Raw genomic sequence first — 19,362 nt, 5'->3', positions numbered from 1 at the left:
AATTAAAACTCCCGTAAAACGGTAACACGTGTGAAAAAGAAAAAGCCGTTTAATTTAATTCAACGTTACCTGGTTGTGTATAATACTCGATGATACAGATCGCAGTTATTGATCTCTTCGATGGGACGCTTCGTAAATATAATCGATCGTAACGAAACGGTAGAATACACTTATCCTAGATTCGATCGAGTAATTTGTTATTATTGGTACCCGTGTTACCTATACTTTGCCCCTATTAAGAAATACATTTGACTTTCAGTATCTAAACGCATTTAACCGTTATGAATTTATTTAACGGCGCGAGAACTTTTGCACGAAAATACCAGAAGTTACGGTTTGCACAGTGAATGTACTTTTTTTTTTGAAAATTCCGCACGCAATTTTAAATCAATGTATCTGTCTGAAGAATATGAAAATTGAAACACGTGATTACGTTGCATCGTTGCGTCACTATTACAGCAAAGTATACATTCGTTGAAGTGAAATAAGCGTCGCATAATTTCCGTGAATTGTACTTTGGAAGAAATATTTCACGAATATACGTTACTAATCACGCATGAATATAATTTAAAAAGATCTCGGTATGATCGAAAATGTAATTACTATAAGATTAAGTTCTTTCAGTGGGGTAAAATGTTCGTTCTTTTTTTTTTCTTTGCCAAATGAGTTTGGCCGACTCCAACTGCCTCCGTAACAAGATAATGGGACGGCATACGTGTCTAATAAGAAAATATAGCTCCATTAGGCAAGTTCTGATTAAAGCACAGTTACCATTATAGGAAAAGCTTCTGGTAGGTATTTTTTTTCTTCCAAGTAATATACGTTTCTTGAACTAATATCGGACGTAATATAAAGTAAAGAATTTTTTTTAAAACGAAACATCGTGTAAAGAAAGTAATGTTTAAGACATCGAACGAACGATCGATAATAACAAAACTGGGGGGAGGGAATTATTTGTAATCGCATCGACTAGAATTCAACCGAGTGTAATTTCAACGGTTCGCGTTAATTATTTTTTCTTATCAGCTAGGTACACTGAAGGTATGCTTAATATAGATAGTAATTTTATACGTAAATATTTTCGACTTTTCGGTACACGGAACGAGGAGTTACGAATACGTGTATAGGGGATTGTACGCTCTCGATCGGATTTCTCCAGTGAAGTCTGACTAATTTTAGAGTCTAACACTGTCGTAACCAGGAAGGTAGTTTGGCACGCTCCCGTCTCAAGAAATGAAAAGGAAAGAAAATTGTTCGCCCGAATAGTTGGCAGTTTTCCCTAGTTCGTTGTCACCATAACGTGTTACTCGTTCTCGGTTCGTTCTTCCGGTGAGTTTGGATTCGGAGTTACAAACTTCGATCGATGCACCGGCTCGATTTTCCTCGTCCTTCTTATATTTGGATTAGTCGACACCCCTGGTTAGCGTTAATGAATGGAGATGCATGAAAGGACACGCGCGCGGAAAGCAGTGGCAATTAAAAGCGTCTGTGCAGCATGCCTGGCGATGATCATCGCTGAAAGGTTCAGTGTACCTTCCGAGTAGATTTTCAAATTTCCATTTCGCGCGGTCTTTGACATCTTGGGAGCACCTTCGTTAAAAATATAATAAAAATGCTACGAGACTTCTCGAAAGCGTGTTATCGAATATTTCTGCTATATATAACATTGTAGAGACACAGCAGTTTTATCTAGACGGAGAAATTGTTCTTCGATAGGATTCTAATCGATTTATCGTAAATTAAAATTGTTTTCTACAAAATTCTTTTTTGTATCGTTTTATCGTTATTATATATCGATCGTGTGCAACATATGTAACGCTGAAACGTGTAAAAGTATAATATCGCAAAATGTCTGACGATAAAGAGTATCGAAAGACGCAACATTTAGGGTCTGATTCTGATATAAAAGTACTTTTCTTAAAGGAACGATATAGATTTACTTTCATCGTACGAAAGTATAAAATAATAGTATTTGGATAGTAGATAACATCCAACGTGTCTATTATTAGAGTTCACTCGTAGGATGTACTCGAAGTTTACATTCTTGGCTTTTGCATGCACAGTACTGTCCGGATGTACGAATCAAAAAGGTAACTCTGCACGGTTATATGAAAATGAGCGGGCGTGATTCAGTTTCTTATAACCGGGAAATACAGTTTCGCGTATTCTTAAATTATTCAAATCTCAATGTACATCAACCGACGGTATTTCGTTCCTGTTTTCTTCTTTCGTATTAAAGTAATAATGTCCTTCGTTCGAGAATTAAAATTCGATCGTGAAAGAATCGAAGAAAACAAGAACAAGTTTTGTCTCTAGAAACCGTGAAAACTGTAGAAAGAATCGCCCAGGAAGATTTGTGTTTTGCAAATTATTTCGAGCGACACTTGACTGGAAACACTGTATACAAAATTCAACGATCACATTGTTCTCATTCAATTCAAATTTCCTCATTTTTTTTCGTCACTGCCAACGGAATACGGCTACGGTATCCTGCATGAATAATATATTGTATACAATTATTTTTTATTTGGTTAGAAGGACGTGATACGTTTTTCGTTTGGCTGCATCGTGAGTTGCTTTTGGCATTTCGAGTACGCGATTCATCTCACGAAATCTGGACAGTCGAACGGTCTTTACGAGCGTACCACCGTGGTCGTTTGGTCGTCGATACGTGTGTACAACCGTTTCTTCTTTTTTTTTTTCTTTGTCGTCATGAATCTTTACGAGCAGCATTCCGTAAACGTTACGATCATCTTAATCGCGTATCGCCGGCGGCACGTGGCCCTAAACGTCACTTTATAAGTAGCAGCGTTACCGGAGGTGGCTTAAGAGACTGTCTGACGTCGGGTTGCTATCGTCGTTGAATTATCGCTCTTGCGAGACCGTCGACCGAGATTAAAGTTCCACGGCCATTTCCTACCACAGATTCCAACGAAGCTGCGATTTTCCGCCTCGCAATAATTTATAAATGCTTTGTTTTACCGCGACGGAAATTCGTAATTCCGGTCGATCATACGCGACGCCACGGAACTACCTTGGATTTTTCATCAACGTTTTCTTTTATTTTAATATCGATCCCCGTTGAACGTAACGTGCACGGATTTACATTTTACATTGAATTCGGTCAAGTTGCCTCATTTGCATTACGAAGTTACCGACATCGTTAATTTTCGTGGAATTTTTGCAAATTTCCACCCGCAACGAAATGCATTCTTAAGATCGTTTCAAACCTTCCTCTACGAATTTATGTCAAAGCTAACGTGCCTGTTTCAATTATTTCATTCAATCGTAAATTTTCGCGCGCAATTCCCACAAGGAAAAATCAAATATCCCGATTTACAATGAATTTAATCGCGAAAATATTATTTTCTCGTCGATACAAGGAATTTGTGAAGTATCGATATAAGTAGAAAAGAGAAAAGAATGAAAATTATATTCGTCGAATGACAATATTGTGGTGGGCGTAGCTCGTTAAATTTGAATTTTGCTGTAATCTAGACACCATTTGTTACAGCTTTCTTTCCATTAAGCTTTCTTTCCAGTAATTACTATTACTAAAAAAATTGTTTTATTTACGAATTTTATTTTCACTTACGTGTCACCGATTATTTTGGTAAGAGCAAAAGAAATCTACGACACGATAATTACAATAAGAATATTTTCACGAGTGACTGTGTTATTGACGACAATACTTAAACGGTTAATTTACTAGTTTTCTTCCTAACACATGTTGCAGCGATTGCGTTGACACTGTAACGTGATTCCAACGATTTAGGTTCTGGGTAGTGAATTATTCTCCCGCGACACGTCACACATTTTCACGTAACACCTGCACCCGTTGCAGCTGCAATTACAATGCATTCATTCTGCACAGACAGATTTTCTGTCGATAGTAAAGTCATCATCGTAAAGTCGTATTATCGGTTTATTGACTTCGATGTCCATGTTATTTGTACGGTGTTGACCAGCAATGGAAGATAGATTGTCATTTTGTGTTTATAACAAATAATCTAATAGTTCTTCGACATTCTTTCAGATCGAAAAGTAAAAGCATCGAATAAATTAATTGCTTCTTGATTCGATCTAACGAGCTTTTGATTGCAAAGAATTTAAATTTAATAGTCGAGTAGACGAGGTATCTTAATATTTAACTAAATAATGAAACTATTAAATTGAGATTTTAATATTAGATAATTCGTTATTTTAGTATTGGAGCGTACTAGCGACAATATAGACGTGTATCGTTATTAGAACTAGGGGAAGTAGAATATGATTAAACGTTAACTATATTTTAATTCGTTATTTTTAAGAGATGTTAGTAATGTTTCAATGTCTTTACGAAAGATTCGTTACAACATAGTTTACAATTAAAAGATAATTTAAACGATTCTTGTTAAATTATATTACGATGACTTGAATACTTATTTTAACTCTTTGACTCGCAATGCGAGAGTTAAGAGAAACTTCCATTCTATTATTTATATCTCATTGCGCAAAGCGTATTAAAAATGAAATAATACTTGAATACATTCATTTAGTATTAAATGGTCAAAGATTTGCTATTTAAATTACAGTAATTTAAATTCGTACGCTAATCGAAAGTAAATCTTAAAGAATTTCGTTCATACCTGTGCAAAATAAAACTCGAGTTTAATATTAATTTTTACACGACTATGTGAAAAGTAAAAATTTTAGTAGAAAAATGCAAGAAATGTAAAAGTAAATATTATTTCTTACAAATACGTTTACCATAGACTTTTTAGAACTTCGATAGAAAATAAAATTTAAAGGCTTTAATTACATTTATCTTAAAAAGGTTTCAATCTTTTACAAAATTACATTTATCAAAGTGGATTTTATCGAAAGAATGAAAACATTTTAAATCAAACGATGGCTCAGTTTTCGTCAAAGTATCGTTATTGTAGATATGCATCCACAAACACCGGCTCACGTATCGAAAGTAAAGCTGAAAGTCAATCGTGAATATTTCCAGACGATCGTGCAATCGCGTTAGAATAGTTTATTCGGCTCCCAATCGTTCCGTATTTCATATTTTGCGCACGCTCCTATCAAATATTCCTGGACGAATCTTCATACATCGCAAGCTCGCACGAGTCCTTTCGCAGACAGGAAGCTAAAAATAAAGATGTTTAATCTAAAATGTACAAGCTCCTTCTCCGATTTCTCTTTCCATCGGCAACCGCGGGAGGTCTGTGCTCTATCTCCCCTGTTTTTGGGACAGGAATAAATTCGTTTCTTTATTTTCTGCCATTCGTCACCTCCTTGTGAATCCTCGAGATTCCGCAGTCCGCCTGTCACCGATTGCAAAAACCCGATGAAATACAAACCACCGTCGTTCCCTTCCGCGTGTCCGATGATATATGGTGCTGTTAATTAAAGCAGTGGGACATTCGGCAGAGTACAAGGTGGCGTTAATGGGGGACGTCGAAAAAATATGCGGTGGCAACCACTTCTCAAAACGATACTCGCGTAGTGGTGCACGTGTCGTGATCAGTATAAATTTTTCCCATTTAAATTACCCCGATCGCATAATTACTGTTACTACTAGTTTGAATTCTACCCAATTCTTTTTACACCTACTCTTTCCATTAGGTGTGAATTATTTTCCGATTTCAAAGAAAAATTTCATCTTAACGTTCAATTTTTTTCCTTGGTAATTTATATACGATATTACGGTTTCGTCGTTTCCATTTTTAACTGTATGTATTTATTATTTGTGAAAATCATTAATCCGCAACGGTGCAGGGGATGATTCCTCGCGAAAGACTGAACCGCGAATGCGAAACGAAATTGCTCATTTTTTTTTCAAACGAACCTTTCCCAACGAATTTTTATTCGACATTTCCGATTCCTTTTCGCACAAAGAACCACTCCCTAGCCACCGGTACTGCATCTCGTAGTACACCCAGTATAATAAAATTGGGTAACTCATCCTTTCCGGGACACGTCCGAATATTACGACTCTTGTTAAATCAATGTCGTCCGTCAATCAACAGGGTCGCTCGTTTTGCTCTTACGAACGAATATACGCGGTGTACCGAAAATTATTCATATTACCGATAACTGCCTATTATCATACTGTACGCGAACGATCATACATGTAACTCGTAGCCCGTGAATTTAGAACACTGGTGCAACCGCAAGTTCGATTCACCCGACAAATAAATAATAAAGCGATTCGTGTACGGATGTAAATGAAAGAACACCAAAGAGAAGTTTTAACGACGAAACGTGAACTATTCAAAAGTGAATTTCAAACTGTAGAACGAGGAAGAAATAAAATTTACAAATGCACTCGACCGATCGAATCGTTCGGGTCAGTGTCGCGAGACGTTTCGCGCGGTAAATCTCGATCGAATAATTAATTATTGGGCGCGTCGAAGGTATAGAAATCAATTCGAAACGGAGACCGGTGTACCCTGGAGAGGGTTGTAGGTAAAATTGGTTCGTTATCGTCAGTGCCGGTTAAAGAATAGTTGATGCGATCCGTTTTTTTCGCGAAGTTACTTCCCGGAATCTCGGCGGGCTGTCAGGATTCTCTGGTGTATCGCTTCATTAACGAGCACCACTTCTCCATCGTTGTCGACGACGCCGCCACTCGAGCTCCTCGCCTAATTATTCCGCCGGCAGCCGGTACACGTGTCTCCAGCTCTCACCGGGGCTTTCCCTGTTCTTTTAATTCTGTTTTATATCGTTCGTTGGGCCACTGGGTTAATGGAGTGTCGTCATTCGTTGTCATTATCGTGCACGATAGTAGTCTTCTACGTTTTCATCCGTCCGCCCCCGCCCCTCGATTTTTCGCCGTTAAGAGCTGGCTTCAACGTTTGCGTTTAATTCTCAAAATTTTCTAATTTTCTCTCTATATATTTCCTCGGGCCTTGACATTCCATGGAGGCTTCACTCAGAGACACTTGGACTGGTTTGGGATGTCGCTTGTTACGTTTGGAACTTAACCAAGAGGCTCGTAGATCGTTGCTTTGTAAACAATATTGTGTATTTCAATGGTTGTTTCCAAGCGTAACACAGTTCGCGACAAATGTTGAACGCTCTAGGCTCTCTGAAAGACGTGAGTAAGAATTTCGTTGTTAACGACCGAACGGTTTGTTCAGTGGAAAACGAGACTGTACGAAGAAACAAGAGTTTTAAAGTTAACAGTCGAGAAATATGTATTCTAGAGTGTTTCACGAAGAGAGAATGATTATTCTCAGTCACCGGGCTTTGTACGAATTCGTGCCTTAAATTGAAAAAATGTGCGTCAGTGAGTAACACGTTTTAAAAATGTTGTACAAACGGAGTACAAGTTCAGCGTACGAAGATGATCAGGATTTGGACATAGGGTTATGTAGTGACTAGAGTCGAGTGACACTAGATTGGTAATGACAAGTGAAGGTCGTTGAACAGTGTTACAAATGACACCATCTACAACGATCTGAGAATAACCACGGTGAAGGAAGAAATTACTAATAGTAGCGGGCGACATTATACACGTTTCGACTCACTTGTTGGATATTAGCATAGTCACGGACTAAAAATACACAATTCGCTCGGCCCCTCTAACAGATTTGTCAACAGAAACTCAGTCTCTTAATGTATACAAATGTACTCTATGTTTCATCATTCCACCAAAGAAGAAAGTTAGGTAGCCGTAGCTTGATGACAATCTCTTATATTCACTCACGCATACCCATAGTGTGCAACAAATGAATTGTAAAATACGAATTGTTCGATGGGAGATTCAATCTTGCGTGGTTTGTCGTGTTGCTTCTTTTCGTATGGCTGGATTTAAAAAGGACGCGAGATCAAAGCGTATTGTTGGCGATACTATTGTTTTGTGATCGTGGTATTGTTGTTGTAATGTTTTCATATTTTCGTTCCGAGAGAATATCATTCGGTATGGATAATTGAACTCATTTATAATCGTTAATATTGTCTGTGGTATCAGATAATTAGAATAACTTTCGTTTTTATATTCATGTTGAAATTGGGTTGTCGATGGATAATTGAACTCGTTTGTAATTGTTAATATTGTCTGTGGTATCAGATAATTAGAATAACTTTCGTTTTTATATTTATGTTGAAATTGGGTTGTTGATGGATAATTGGACTCATTTCTAATTGTTAATATTGTCTGTGGTATCAGATAATTAGAATAACTTTCGTTTTTATATTTATGTTGAAATTGGGTTGTCGATGGATAATTGGACTCATTTCTAATTGTTAATATTGTCTGTGGTATCAGATAATTAGAATAATTTTCGTTTTTATATTTATGTTGAAATTGGGTTGTCGATGGATAATTGGACTCATTTCTAATTGTTAATATTATCTGTGGTATCAGATAATTAGAATAACTTTCGTTTTTATATTCATGTTAAAATTGTATTGTAAAAGCTAGGTGACGAGTCAAAGGATACACTTGATCAGTATCGGTTTGTAAAATAAAATAAAATATAATATCGCGTAAACGTTTTTTTCTTATACAAATTACGTATACAGTAATACAACTTAGCGGTTCGTTTTTGCCAATTTTGTCGTCGAGGTTCTTTCTTCGTCTTTTCCTTTACGGCACCTTTCCGTTGAATAGAGATTTATGTGACTCTTTTTAAGATCTCTTTACCGATGATGTCACTTATATATAAAGGCTGCTTTCTGAAAGAAGTTAAATCAATTCATTAAACGTAGAATTGAAATTAACGATTGGCGAAGGTTCATTAGAACGACCTAAGTGTGAGTAATTTCTGAGAAATTTTAAATAATTATTCAGATATTTGTTACTGTTCATAATTTATTACTCACTATTCGAATGGTGGTATATACATACGTATTTAATACGGAACGTGTGGAACATTCGATATGGCATTTTTTAAATATTCCAGCAGTTATTTGTGTAAAAAATAAGTTCTTTCGTTAATAGAAATGAACGTAAGTTGTTTTATTTATTTCGATTGACGTTTCATCATTTCTAATTGAAAGTAAATATTTTCTTCGTACGATCTTTGTACGAGTTACATTATTAAAACTGGTATTCACAGACGGTTGATATTTTTAAACTAGGAACATAAAAAAAAATATATTAAAACTTCACTTGCTGGGAATGGATAATAATATAAATTTTATCTTCTTAATTTTTCCTTTCGTTGCATCGTTAGTCGTTAATTTTTTTTACGAAAACAGTAATGTCCGAATGTCCCGCGATTCTGGCGTCTCTTACAATTTCGTTAATGGATTCGTATTATATGAATTTTAAAAGTACTTACATAAACTTGAACTTTGCGGATAAGTGAGAAATTATGTTTGTTTTCACTGAGCACTATCGTCGTAGGTATGAATTCGAATGGCTTTCATGTATTGGCAATTCGAACAATACAAGCCACTCCCTTGGTATAAAAGCTTCATTCGTCTGCAATATATTTCTATCGAAGTACTGTTGCCCGGATGACAACATTGCGATTTAATGTTGCGTGAATTCTATCGGGTGTCCTGTGAAAAATGAATTATTTTCGTTACACGAGTTCGTTACAGATTTTAATGTCCCGTAATTGGTTGGATCTAAACTTCCAAAGCGAATCTAGATGTAATTTTCTCACGCGTGTTCGATAATGGAGTTTCGTGCTTAACCCTCGGACACCGGAAACTTCAGGAACGACACGGAATCCGAACACTGGGTCAGAATGACCCATAGAGAAAGTTCAGATGTGTTTATACATTTTGGACGAAGGTTTTGTAACGAATTTTATCGCCATTATTCTTTTTAGTATTATTTTACCAATTTTCGATATCTTATTTACCAATAATAAAAGAAACGTATACATTTTGATACAAACGTATACATATATCGTATACTATCCTTACTGTTCTTCCATACACGGTGTACATGTAATATTTTTCTTCGCTGTTCGAGTTTTACAAATTATTTTTTTTGCTCCACTTTTCGTACACGTCGATTCGTTATTGCTCGTGTTAGAGTTGGAAGGTCATTCGGGTCAGAATGACCTGGCATTTGGTGTGGGAGGGTCTAAAACAGTAATCGAATCCACTGATTCAAGAGAAAGGAACAAATAGCGTGCATAACGAAGACCTTCGAATAAATACTGGCAACGAATTTTCTTTTGCAAATGACACGAACAAAAGATGTCAAAGTAAAAGAAAACCTACGTCATACACATATATATATATATATATATATATATATATATATATATATATATATATCCCCCACGATGTATTTCCAAAAAAAGATCCAGCTGTGGTAACTGAATCCAAACCAGGAATATCGGAGTAAAGATGATGCCAACGTGGTTGGAAACTTGTTAAATTGCATTAGTATTCGTATCAAGAATATCGAACGATCGTGTATGCTCGTACGAACGAAATAAACGAACAATAGAAAAATTCACAGACATATAGCTACATAGTTGTCGACAACATAATTTCGTACCAAGAACAAAACGTGAAAGAAAGAAATATAAGTAGCTCTGTTATCATTGTTTTCAAATAATTCATCATCGAGTTGAGCAGATTTCGTTTTTCGTTAATTTTCTTTAATTCAATTCTAAACGGGTTCAAGGTTCTTGATAAAAGTATTAAAAATAAGTTTCTCCCAAGGATTTAACTAAATGGTCTCTCTCTTAAATCGTTATATCTGAAAATTTCTCCAATTCCATTCTGTTCCCATTAAAGGTATAATAGAATCGTACAACGACCTTGTCAAACGGAAATCGAAAATTGCGGGCACGACCATTCTGGCGGGTTGACTGAAACATTACGCAAGATCAACATTCTCGATCATGATTCAAGATCACCACCCGCTTCGTAACACCTACGCTCGCCTCTTGCCGAGAGATGCAAATGCGTGTCATACTTTTCCAATAAATTCCTCGTGTTCCACTGACCTCGAGACATAAGAAATCGTCTGTTGCTCTATGTGGAAAAACGATGGTCACATACGTACATAGACGACCGCGTTTTGCGATAGATTCGTTTGCGCATTATATACACGTATTCCTGGATTTTCACGCGGGATTTTCAAACGATAGGAAAAATGTGTCTCGTTTCACGCGTGAGAAAATGCATTGGATCTTGCAATGAAAGGACACTGAACGAAATTTCTATTTCAAAGTTTTTCTACGATGATTACAAATTAACGAAAACTTTATTTTTCGTTATTTATCGATTACTTAACTGTAATCTACAATCACCTTATTCGATTTATCCTTCGTTCGATCAATTTTTGTCGAACAGTTTGCGATCGATTTAAAATCGATGGTTCAATTATCTTATACTACTAGTATGTACGTTTACGTTAAAATTTTGATCGAAAGCACCAGGTGAGAATAGAAATTTGTTCAGAACGTTGTCGATGAGTTTCATTAATATTTAGATTTTCACGCGCTTGTTACGTATATGAGAAAAATGAAAGATAAATTCTTATGTTTCTCATATTTCGAAGAGAACGTATGAGAATACCGGTGAGAAACTTTTTATTCATAAAGCTGGATGTTCTTTTACTAAAGGTACTTACGCTAAATAAGTTCGTTGTGCACAATAGCTTTTTCCGCGGCAAGTTTTCAACACCCTTTGAGGGCTTGCTTTTTCCACGAGAGATCGCATTAACGAAACAGGTTCCAACGAACCCAATTTTCCGGCACCGTACTATCGCTCCCCCTTAAAAGTCTCAGGAGATGAACCCTTATTGTTTTGCTCGAAACAACGCCAACATTTCGAATCGTTTTTGTGCTAATCTCGCGTCTTTCTTTCACGAGATCACGTATCTCTCCTAGCGTAGACATTATACCTTTTACAAGGGAGTTGCCTTTAGTTTTGTTTTCATCGTTATCGTTTTTATTTTTATCTCACGTTATTTCTACGTCTGTTTCCCCTTGTTCTTTTCTCCGATATCAGCTGAATACTTTCTTTTTTTTTATATAACAATTATAATTATACTTCTAACGATGAAATTAACGCGTTATGTGCTGTAACGTTTGAAAAACATAGAAACTCGTGTATAATTTCTCTGTTTGAGGATTTATCGTTTTCAAACCAAAAATTTCTACTAAGAAGCGTATCGTTCGCGTTAAAAGTTAAGATCAACACAAGGATTCAAAACTCGGCACGTTGCATCGTGATCACCGATAAAGAATATTTATATTTAATTGTTCACGAAATAGCGATTAATCCGAAATTTCGTGCCTATTTCTGGAACAAACCTCTTCGATTGAAAGAAAAACGATTCATTTTTGCTCATTCGATTAGTTTTTCGTTAACATCCGCAACATTACGCTTTACAAGCACGTTTTGGATACAATCGCGAAAGAAGTTTCGTTTTGAAGAAAAATATTCGGACGGTATTCTTTCCGTTTAAAGATTTGTTTCCCATTTCATAATTTAGTAGACTGTGAAGCAGATGGTAATTGGAGCAGCAGCGAGCAAGGAGGATGGAGCATAACTTCCCGGTTAAACTTTAGTTTATTGGAGTGTAGCTTGTGCCAATGCGCAGTCGTGCATTATCGTAGCGAAATAAAACTTCTATTCGTTTCCTCTTCTATTCGCTAATTCTGTCGAAACTCCAAATTCTACTCAGGAAACTGGAGTCTCTTGCTGCTTCTCAATAGCAACTGACGTATCGCGAGCCCACGTGATTGTCAAACTTTGGACGGATGCGATGAAGAGGATTGCTGGCCAGTTTCTCCAAAGTTAAGAACGCGTGCAACGTTCCCAGCGTTGCATATTTACACACCACTTGCAGCAGGTTGGAACAATGCTTATGGAAAATTTAATAAACAGCCCAAATGTCCCCATCGATGTTCTTAGATCTCGATCCAAGACTTCGCGAGATCTTGCGAAAACAAGAAACCAGTTACCGCTTCGTATCGTTGAACAATATTAGCAGTTAAACGATTGTTAGAATTCGTGAGAAATTTTCAACTATACGGATTTCTACTTTTGGACTTCATTCTAGAGCCTAAGTACTACTGCTGCGTCGCGAATAAGGCTTGCAATTGCTTCGAAGAACGGTTCGGGTTTCGTTCATTGCCATTAGCCTCGTAAACAGGGATTTCCGGAGAGTTGCATTTACCTAAGCGTTGGTATCGGTGTTCTTAACATTGTTACGTTAACAGTTCTCAACAGTTATTAGCTGCAGGCTGATTCCCGGTAGTCTCGGGAGTGTACACTTACGGAACGACAGAAACTTTACCTTTTACGCGCAAATGACGTTCAAGATGAAAACAGATCGCTACATATCAATCAATGTAAACAGATCTACCTTGACACAAATGAGAAATCACTAATAGGGGGAATTCATTAACATTATGCATCGAAACACAGAGCGTACTTGAAAATTTCCGTTAACCATTATACTTCGATACTTTCGCTTCGTCGATTATTCAAAATAAAGTTATTTTTCATTATACATAGTATACATTGCGTGGAAGTCGGCTATGTTTAGAAAATTTGCAAACTCGATACTACCTGACAAACATAGTATACTATACACGGTGTGTTACCTAACTTGCACATTTAAAAACTACAGAACTCAACTATTTACGTATTAGATGCAATTTTCGATAATTGTACGAACAAAATTTTGCGCAAAATGTAAATATCGTAAGATTTCCATTTAGAAATCTATTTAGAAATCCAGTCTGGGCTTGTTTCTCCGTTTTAAACTTTTTCTCAAATATTCCTTCTCTTTGTTCGCGAATTATTACGTTGAGCGTAAATTTCTGTCGTGTAACGTACTCTTGTCAGAATTTGTCTCTTTTTTTACTTTTATATTTTTATAGCGAAGGATGCGAAATAAAGTTATTTTTCATTATACATAGTATACATTGCGTGGTAGTCGGCAATGTTTAGAAAATTTGCAAACTTGCGAATACACGGTGTATTACCTAACTTGCACATTTTAAAACTACAGAACTCGACTATTTACATACTAGATGGAATTTTCGAGAATTGTACGAACAAAATTGTACTTTTAAACGATTGATTTCTGGTCCAAATTTTCGGTATCGAAACGTTTCGATCGTAGTTCGAACGTTGTACTTAATTCCATCACCGTTATATATTTTCGAAGTTGAATTAACTCCGGGTTGTTTAATTTCAGATTACAATCGTTGATATTCGCCGCTTTCTGTGTAACGTACGCCAACGCGGATTTCTTCGGCGAGAAGAAAGGTAAGTGTCAGTTCATTCAACGGTAATGGCCCGACTCGCGGTGGCGATTCAAAGACTCGAGGATCGTTTGTCCCTCTCTACCCTAGCAGACGTCGTCTGCTATGACGATTCTGGCTACGAAATTCTCAGAAGGATCCTCCATCTGTCGAGGACCCCTCGAGAATATTCTGCAGGTTTTTACCAATCTTTTCCACGGGATTCTGCGTTATTCGTTTTACGCGAGCAGCGATTTGTTCAAAAGCGAGATACAAGTACTCGAAACGAACAAACCAAGATCCGATCTACATACAGATATTATTGTACATGTTCTTCGTTTGAAAATATCTCGGATATATTTGTCTCGAGGTTTGCAGGAAGATCCGTCGCAGAGTAGAATTTTCTACATTCGTTTTGTAATTTTAAAATACTTTTGTTATCCAATTTGAACTCAAATAATTTACGCGTTACGCGTGCGAGTGAAATCGAGCATCAACGAACGAAACAAATTGATGACAATGGTATGCAATTGATGCGAAGTTGTACCATACGCACAAAAGAAACAAAAATTTAATCTGCTTTTGGTTCAGTTGTCGATCATATTTTATAGCAGATACGGGCAAAATTTGATTCGAACAGTGGAGAATCGTTGAAAATAATAAATGGCGATGCGTTTTGGACTTACGAGTACGATTTTATTTTAATAGTTGGCTATTCTATCGTACGTGATTTTAGATATTTTTTATGAAATGTATTAGAGAATGAGCACATAAAAGCATCTTTTAAATAACAAATGCTAAATATGTTATACTTTCGTGCATATGTATTTCATTTAGAATACTCGCCTTGTTGATGCATAAATTGCGTCGTCGAAATGGATTTAAATTATGGGTGCTTTGAGTTTTATATCAATGAGGTCCTCGTATTCACTTATTGCGCAAATTTTTCTCCGTCCAATATGGGAAGCACAGTGATTCTTTTCAAACGCATGGTCATTTTTCTTAGTTAGAGAAGGTCACTCTGAGAAATATATCGACCAGCCGTTTCTATGAACCACCTCATTGAAACTAACGCGAATAGAAAATTTCATCTCCTCGTTTCTTAGTAATTTTCTACGAATTGCAAGAACTGATTTTATTTTGCTTATGTCAGATTTTTAGATTTTACTTGTCTTGGTTCTAAACATATCGCCATTGGACGATTACTATTGTGAAACATTACACGAACAGTGAAATTTAGGTACGTTTGTATCTTGGTTATATAATATCTATTAATGGAAATCTCTGATTCTGCCTAGTGACAGTCCGAATTGTTCTAGATTAAAGTAAAACAGGCTGTAATTATTTTCGTTTGCGAAAAGTAAATGACTTTTGGACGAAATTTTGTTTCCTATCACTATGCTCGATCTTCCGAACAGGTTTAATATGGTCCTGTATTTTCACACATCCGTGAACAATGGAGGTATTTAGGTATTACTGTTTACATGACCTATTCTGCATAATAAACTCGTTACTATTCAGTCGTCAGTTGCAATTTTGAGAAAATTTTCGCAAGTTCCTTAGAGTTTCCACCGAAACATTTACACAGTCGTTGCAACCCAGCGAAAGACAGTTACTGCTGGTAGCAGTAAACTCGTGTTACCTCCGTCGTGTTTTTTTCTAGAAATTTTACAATATCGTTTGACGAACATCGTAATGCTTAAAATCTCGTAGAGATTTTACGCTCCTCTCCTGACTTTCTTTAATCTCCCAGTTCATAAGAATACAACGAAGTCTTTCGCTCTTTTTTTCCCCAGCTCGGACGGTCTTCATTTTCTTTGTAATATAAGTTCCGAATAATTTCGTGATTTTGTAAAAACTCATTTATTCCCTGTGCCGTTAAAAATTGTTCAAATAAGAACTCTTGTCTCTCGAAGCGCAGTCAAACGGGGACATTTCTTGAAGCACGTGCAGCTATTATTTAAATTATTCGTGTAATATCGCCGGAATTTTACGAGAGCTGAGAAAAATTTTAATAAAAGTTTTAACAGAGAAAACGTAAAAGCAACGCGGTTGTAAAAATTTGAAGGAACATTTATTGTCCATAAAATTTCTTTGGAAATATAGCGAGCGGAAAAATGTGAATCTACCTTTCGTTTGTTCGTAATAATTTTACGTTGGCAAATAATTTTTTCCTTACCGTTAAATAAGGTGGTATTGAATATAATGCGAAGCAGCTTCCAAAGAGAAAGATTCATAAAGAAGGATTTAATAAAATCTTCCCTTGAGCCGCAGTTACAAAGTATTAATGTCTTGAAATGGCTTTATGATCATCAGCATATCTTTATTTCCTCCTTTAAGAATTTCATAACCTGAGGAGTCGCTTCTTGGATTCAGCAGATATTTCATTCCGGTATCCCGTTTTTATGCAGAGTCCAATCTCACTTTCTGCGTTCTGTGCCATTCTGATCAGTTGTTATAAAGTCAGGAAACTCGCATTAAAAATCCTTTGCTAAAGCAAGTTTAGGTATTCAGTTGAATTGCATAAATTCTGCGCGAACTACGGCGCGAAGTGTGATTCTTTCCCTTTTCATCTCCTCTTTACGGTAATCAACGTGTAACATATTACGATAAATGGAAGAAAAATGAACAAATATTTCACAGGAAGATCGATAACGCTGTTCAAAGTTTTTTGAGCGTTTCTAACGAACGAAAAACAATAGCACATCTAGAGACACGGTGATAACATAATTTAAACGAAACTGAAGGGCATGAACAGAGAAGTGCAAAACGTATCTCGATAATATTCCTTGAAAACGTTGCAATTGCTTTTAATTTCAATTTGTTCGGGGAGAACTGTGTTTCTAATTTTTAAAAATTTTGATTACACTCGCTCCTGCTAAAAAATGTTAAAAAACTCGGAGAACTTTCACAGAAGTAATATTATACTACTGTAAATTTACCAGTTTATTTTCAAGTCGTTGTTCACTTTCTGGGTTATTGTCAGTTTGTTCTCGCAACGGTAAAAAGGACTTTCTAACTTGTGAAATACATTGTCAATTGCACCGTGTCCAACTAGGACACAGCTTATGGAAACTTCAAACAGTATTCGCGTTTATGAACCGGAGCAATGAAATAACACACAACGGGACGTAATTTTATTCGCGATAAAAATCCGTTAATTGTTGGCCGTATTCGATAATACACCGTGTAGAATATATACAACCGCAAAGATTTCGAAGATAAAAATATGAAAGGAAAACCTTCGTGATATCGTTCCGAACGTGCAGCTGCAACCATCACCGGATGGTAAATCGAGCAAAAAAAAAAAAATAAAAAACAAGGTTGAACTTCGCCTAGGAATCGCGACTGACCAATGACGTGCTATTAAGTATTGACGATGCAGCGATGCAAAAAAGTGGCCGTTCACCACGGAAATCGGAAGGTGGGGGCGGATACAAATGAGGCTACGGGGATGAGAGTTATCTCGCATCCTGCGGGAGCTATTCGTCCCTTTCCACCCCGTTTTCCCATACCGTAACCCACCACCGCAACCCACACTCCCTCTTTGCATCCGCCTCTGATAAGAGAACCGGAAACTCACCAAGCGGCTGAATCTTTCGTTCTTCCGGATAACGTGACGTTCTTACGCTCCTGATCGTACAATATCGATTTGGAATTGTCTTGAAAGCGTGAAACACTACCCTTTCGAAAATTTCACCTTTCCATTGTACCGAAAGCATTGGAATAATGGAACGTATTTGCGATCACTTGGATATCTCAAGGAAAATGGAACGCACGTGTTTATTTTAAAAAATTCTATCGTGTATCGAAAGTTTCAAGTCACGGCGTAAATATATTTACGGTGGTGATCAATATTTTTCTTCGCAAAGATCAACTGTTACTATGAATTAGTAACATAAAAGTATCCGTTTGTAACGAAATTTGTTTTGAAAATTGACGGTAATTTTTTGTAAAGATATTCTAGCAATACGTTATGTGCAAAAACGATACATGGGTAAAAATCTGTATGACACGATTTGTAATTGTGTAATATTCGTGAGATCGTACTGAGAATTTTGTCGATAAATATTGCTAGCAATATATCACACAATGTGTTGTATTATATTTTAGGAGATATTGTTAATCTCCGAACAATTCCTTTATGGTTTTCATTTGGAATATTTCTCGAAGTATTCGTTTCCCTGCAGAATGATACAAATCTCGTCTGTTCTCGTAGTTAACTTATCCACCCTAGTTGTAAAATATTTAATATGATTAGTATCAGGTCATTCAGATGATCAAACTATAATATTGTTTCCATCAATCTCTTTAATGTTATACATATGGTTGTGCGGACATAATACTTCCAAAGTTGTGTGGATAGACAATTCAAGTGGCTTAGTTTGTAATAGTAATCTTTAATAAAAGGAAAAATAGCGACTTCATGATTGTAGTAATTTTGGGAAAAGATAATTGCTTTGGAGGAAATAGTAACTCTAAAAGAGATAGTGACCTCTAGATACATTTTTGATAATTTTGCCTCTACAGGAATTAATCTACAATATTTTTTTTTTGTTAGAGAAGCGGCACATTATTTACCACTTTTCCTGAAAACTCTAATTTTCGATAATCCCTTCAATGACAGACAAGCCTTTTTAAGACTTTGAGAACGAATTATTTTTTCCGAAGATATGCACATATGGTAGCTATTATAAATATGTGCATTAGTACCTGCGATATTGTAACGATGTATCAAAAGTTGTATCTGTTCTTTAAATGTTCAATCTTTTTATTTTTGTCTGCATCAACCGGTTATATGAAAATTCGTTTATCGGAAACCTTTTGTCTCTCTATTATTTTCGATTATCGTCGTTCTACTGTAGGATATTAAACTTCAATAACCCGATGTGGTTATTGCCCGAAGGTATTAACGAGTGAGGGAATAGGATCCGTTCGAGCAGTTTCAAAATTCGTTGGGAATAATTTTGCGACAATTCGAAGGACGGTACTCGTTTCCTGATATAGAATCAACTATATTACAATGACTAATAATGATTATAAAGTTCCTACTATTCATTTTTATTACCATTTAAAAAAAGAAAGATATTTGAAATTTGAAAGGTCATCATTTCATGTAACAAAACTTAATATTTTTTAATAATATTACGTAAATTTGAGAAAAAGTAGTTTAAGAAGCAGATGATGTTTA

General features: G+C 36.1%; 1 protein-coding gene across 7 annotated transcripts in view; it reads left to right on the top strand.

The window, feature by feature from the left end:
• Mp (collagen XV/XVIII-type protein multiplexin) overlaps window positions 1-19,362 on the top strand; it is a 349,091-nt gene that overhangs the window by 11,638 nt on the left and 318,091 nt on the right. For all 7 annotated transcript variants that reach the window (XM_076311581.1, XM_076311584.1, XM_076311579.1 and 4 more), the window contains exon 2: window positions 14,126-14,196. In XM_076311581.1, the coding sequence (XP_076167696.1) occupies window positions 14,126-14,196 (71 nt within the window). The remainder of the gene's footprint in view (window positions 1-14,125; window positions 14,197-19,362) is intronic.

The sequence above is a fragment of the Ptiloglossa arizonensis genome, chromosome 5 (genome assembly GCF_051014685.1).
Source record: "Ptiloglossa arizonensis isolate GNS036 chromosome 5, iyPtiAriz1_principal, whole genome shotgun sequence".
NCBI lineage: Eukaryota > Metazoa > Arthropoda > Insecta > Hymenoptera > Colletidae > Ptiloglossa > Ptiloglossa arizonensis.
The sequence above is the reverse complement of the archived record's forward strand: the minus strand, read 5'-3'. Positions and strand labels throughout refer to the sequence as shown.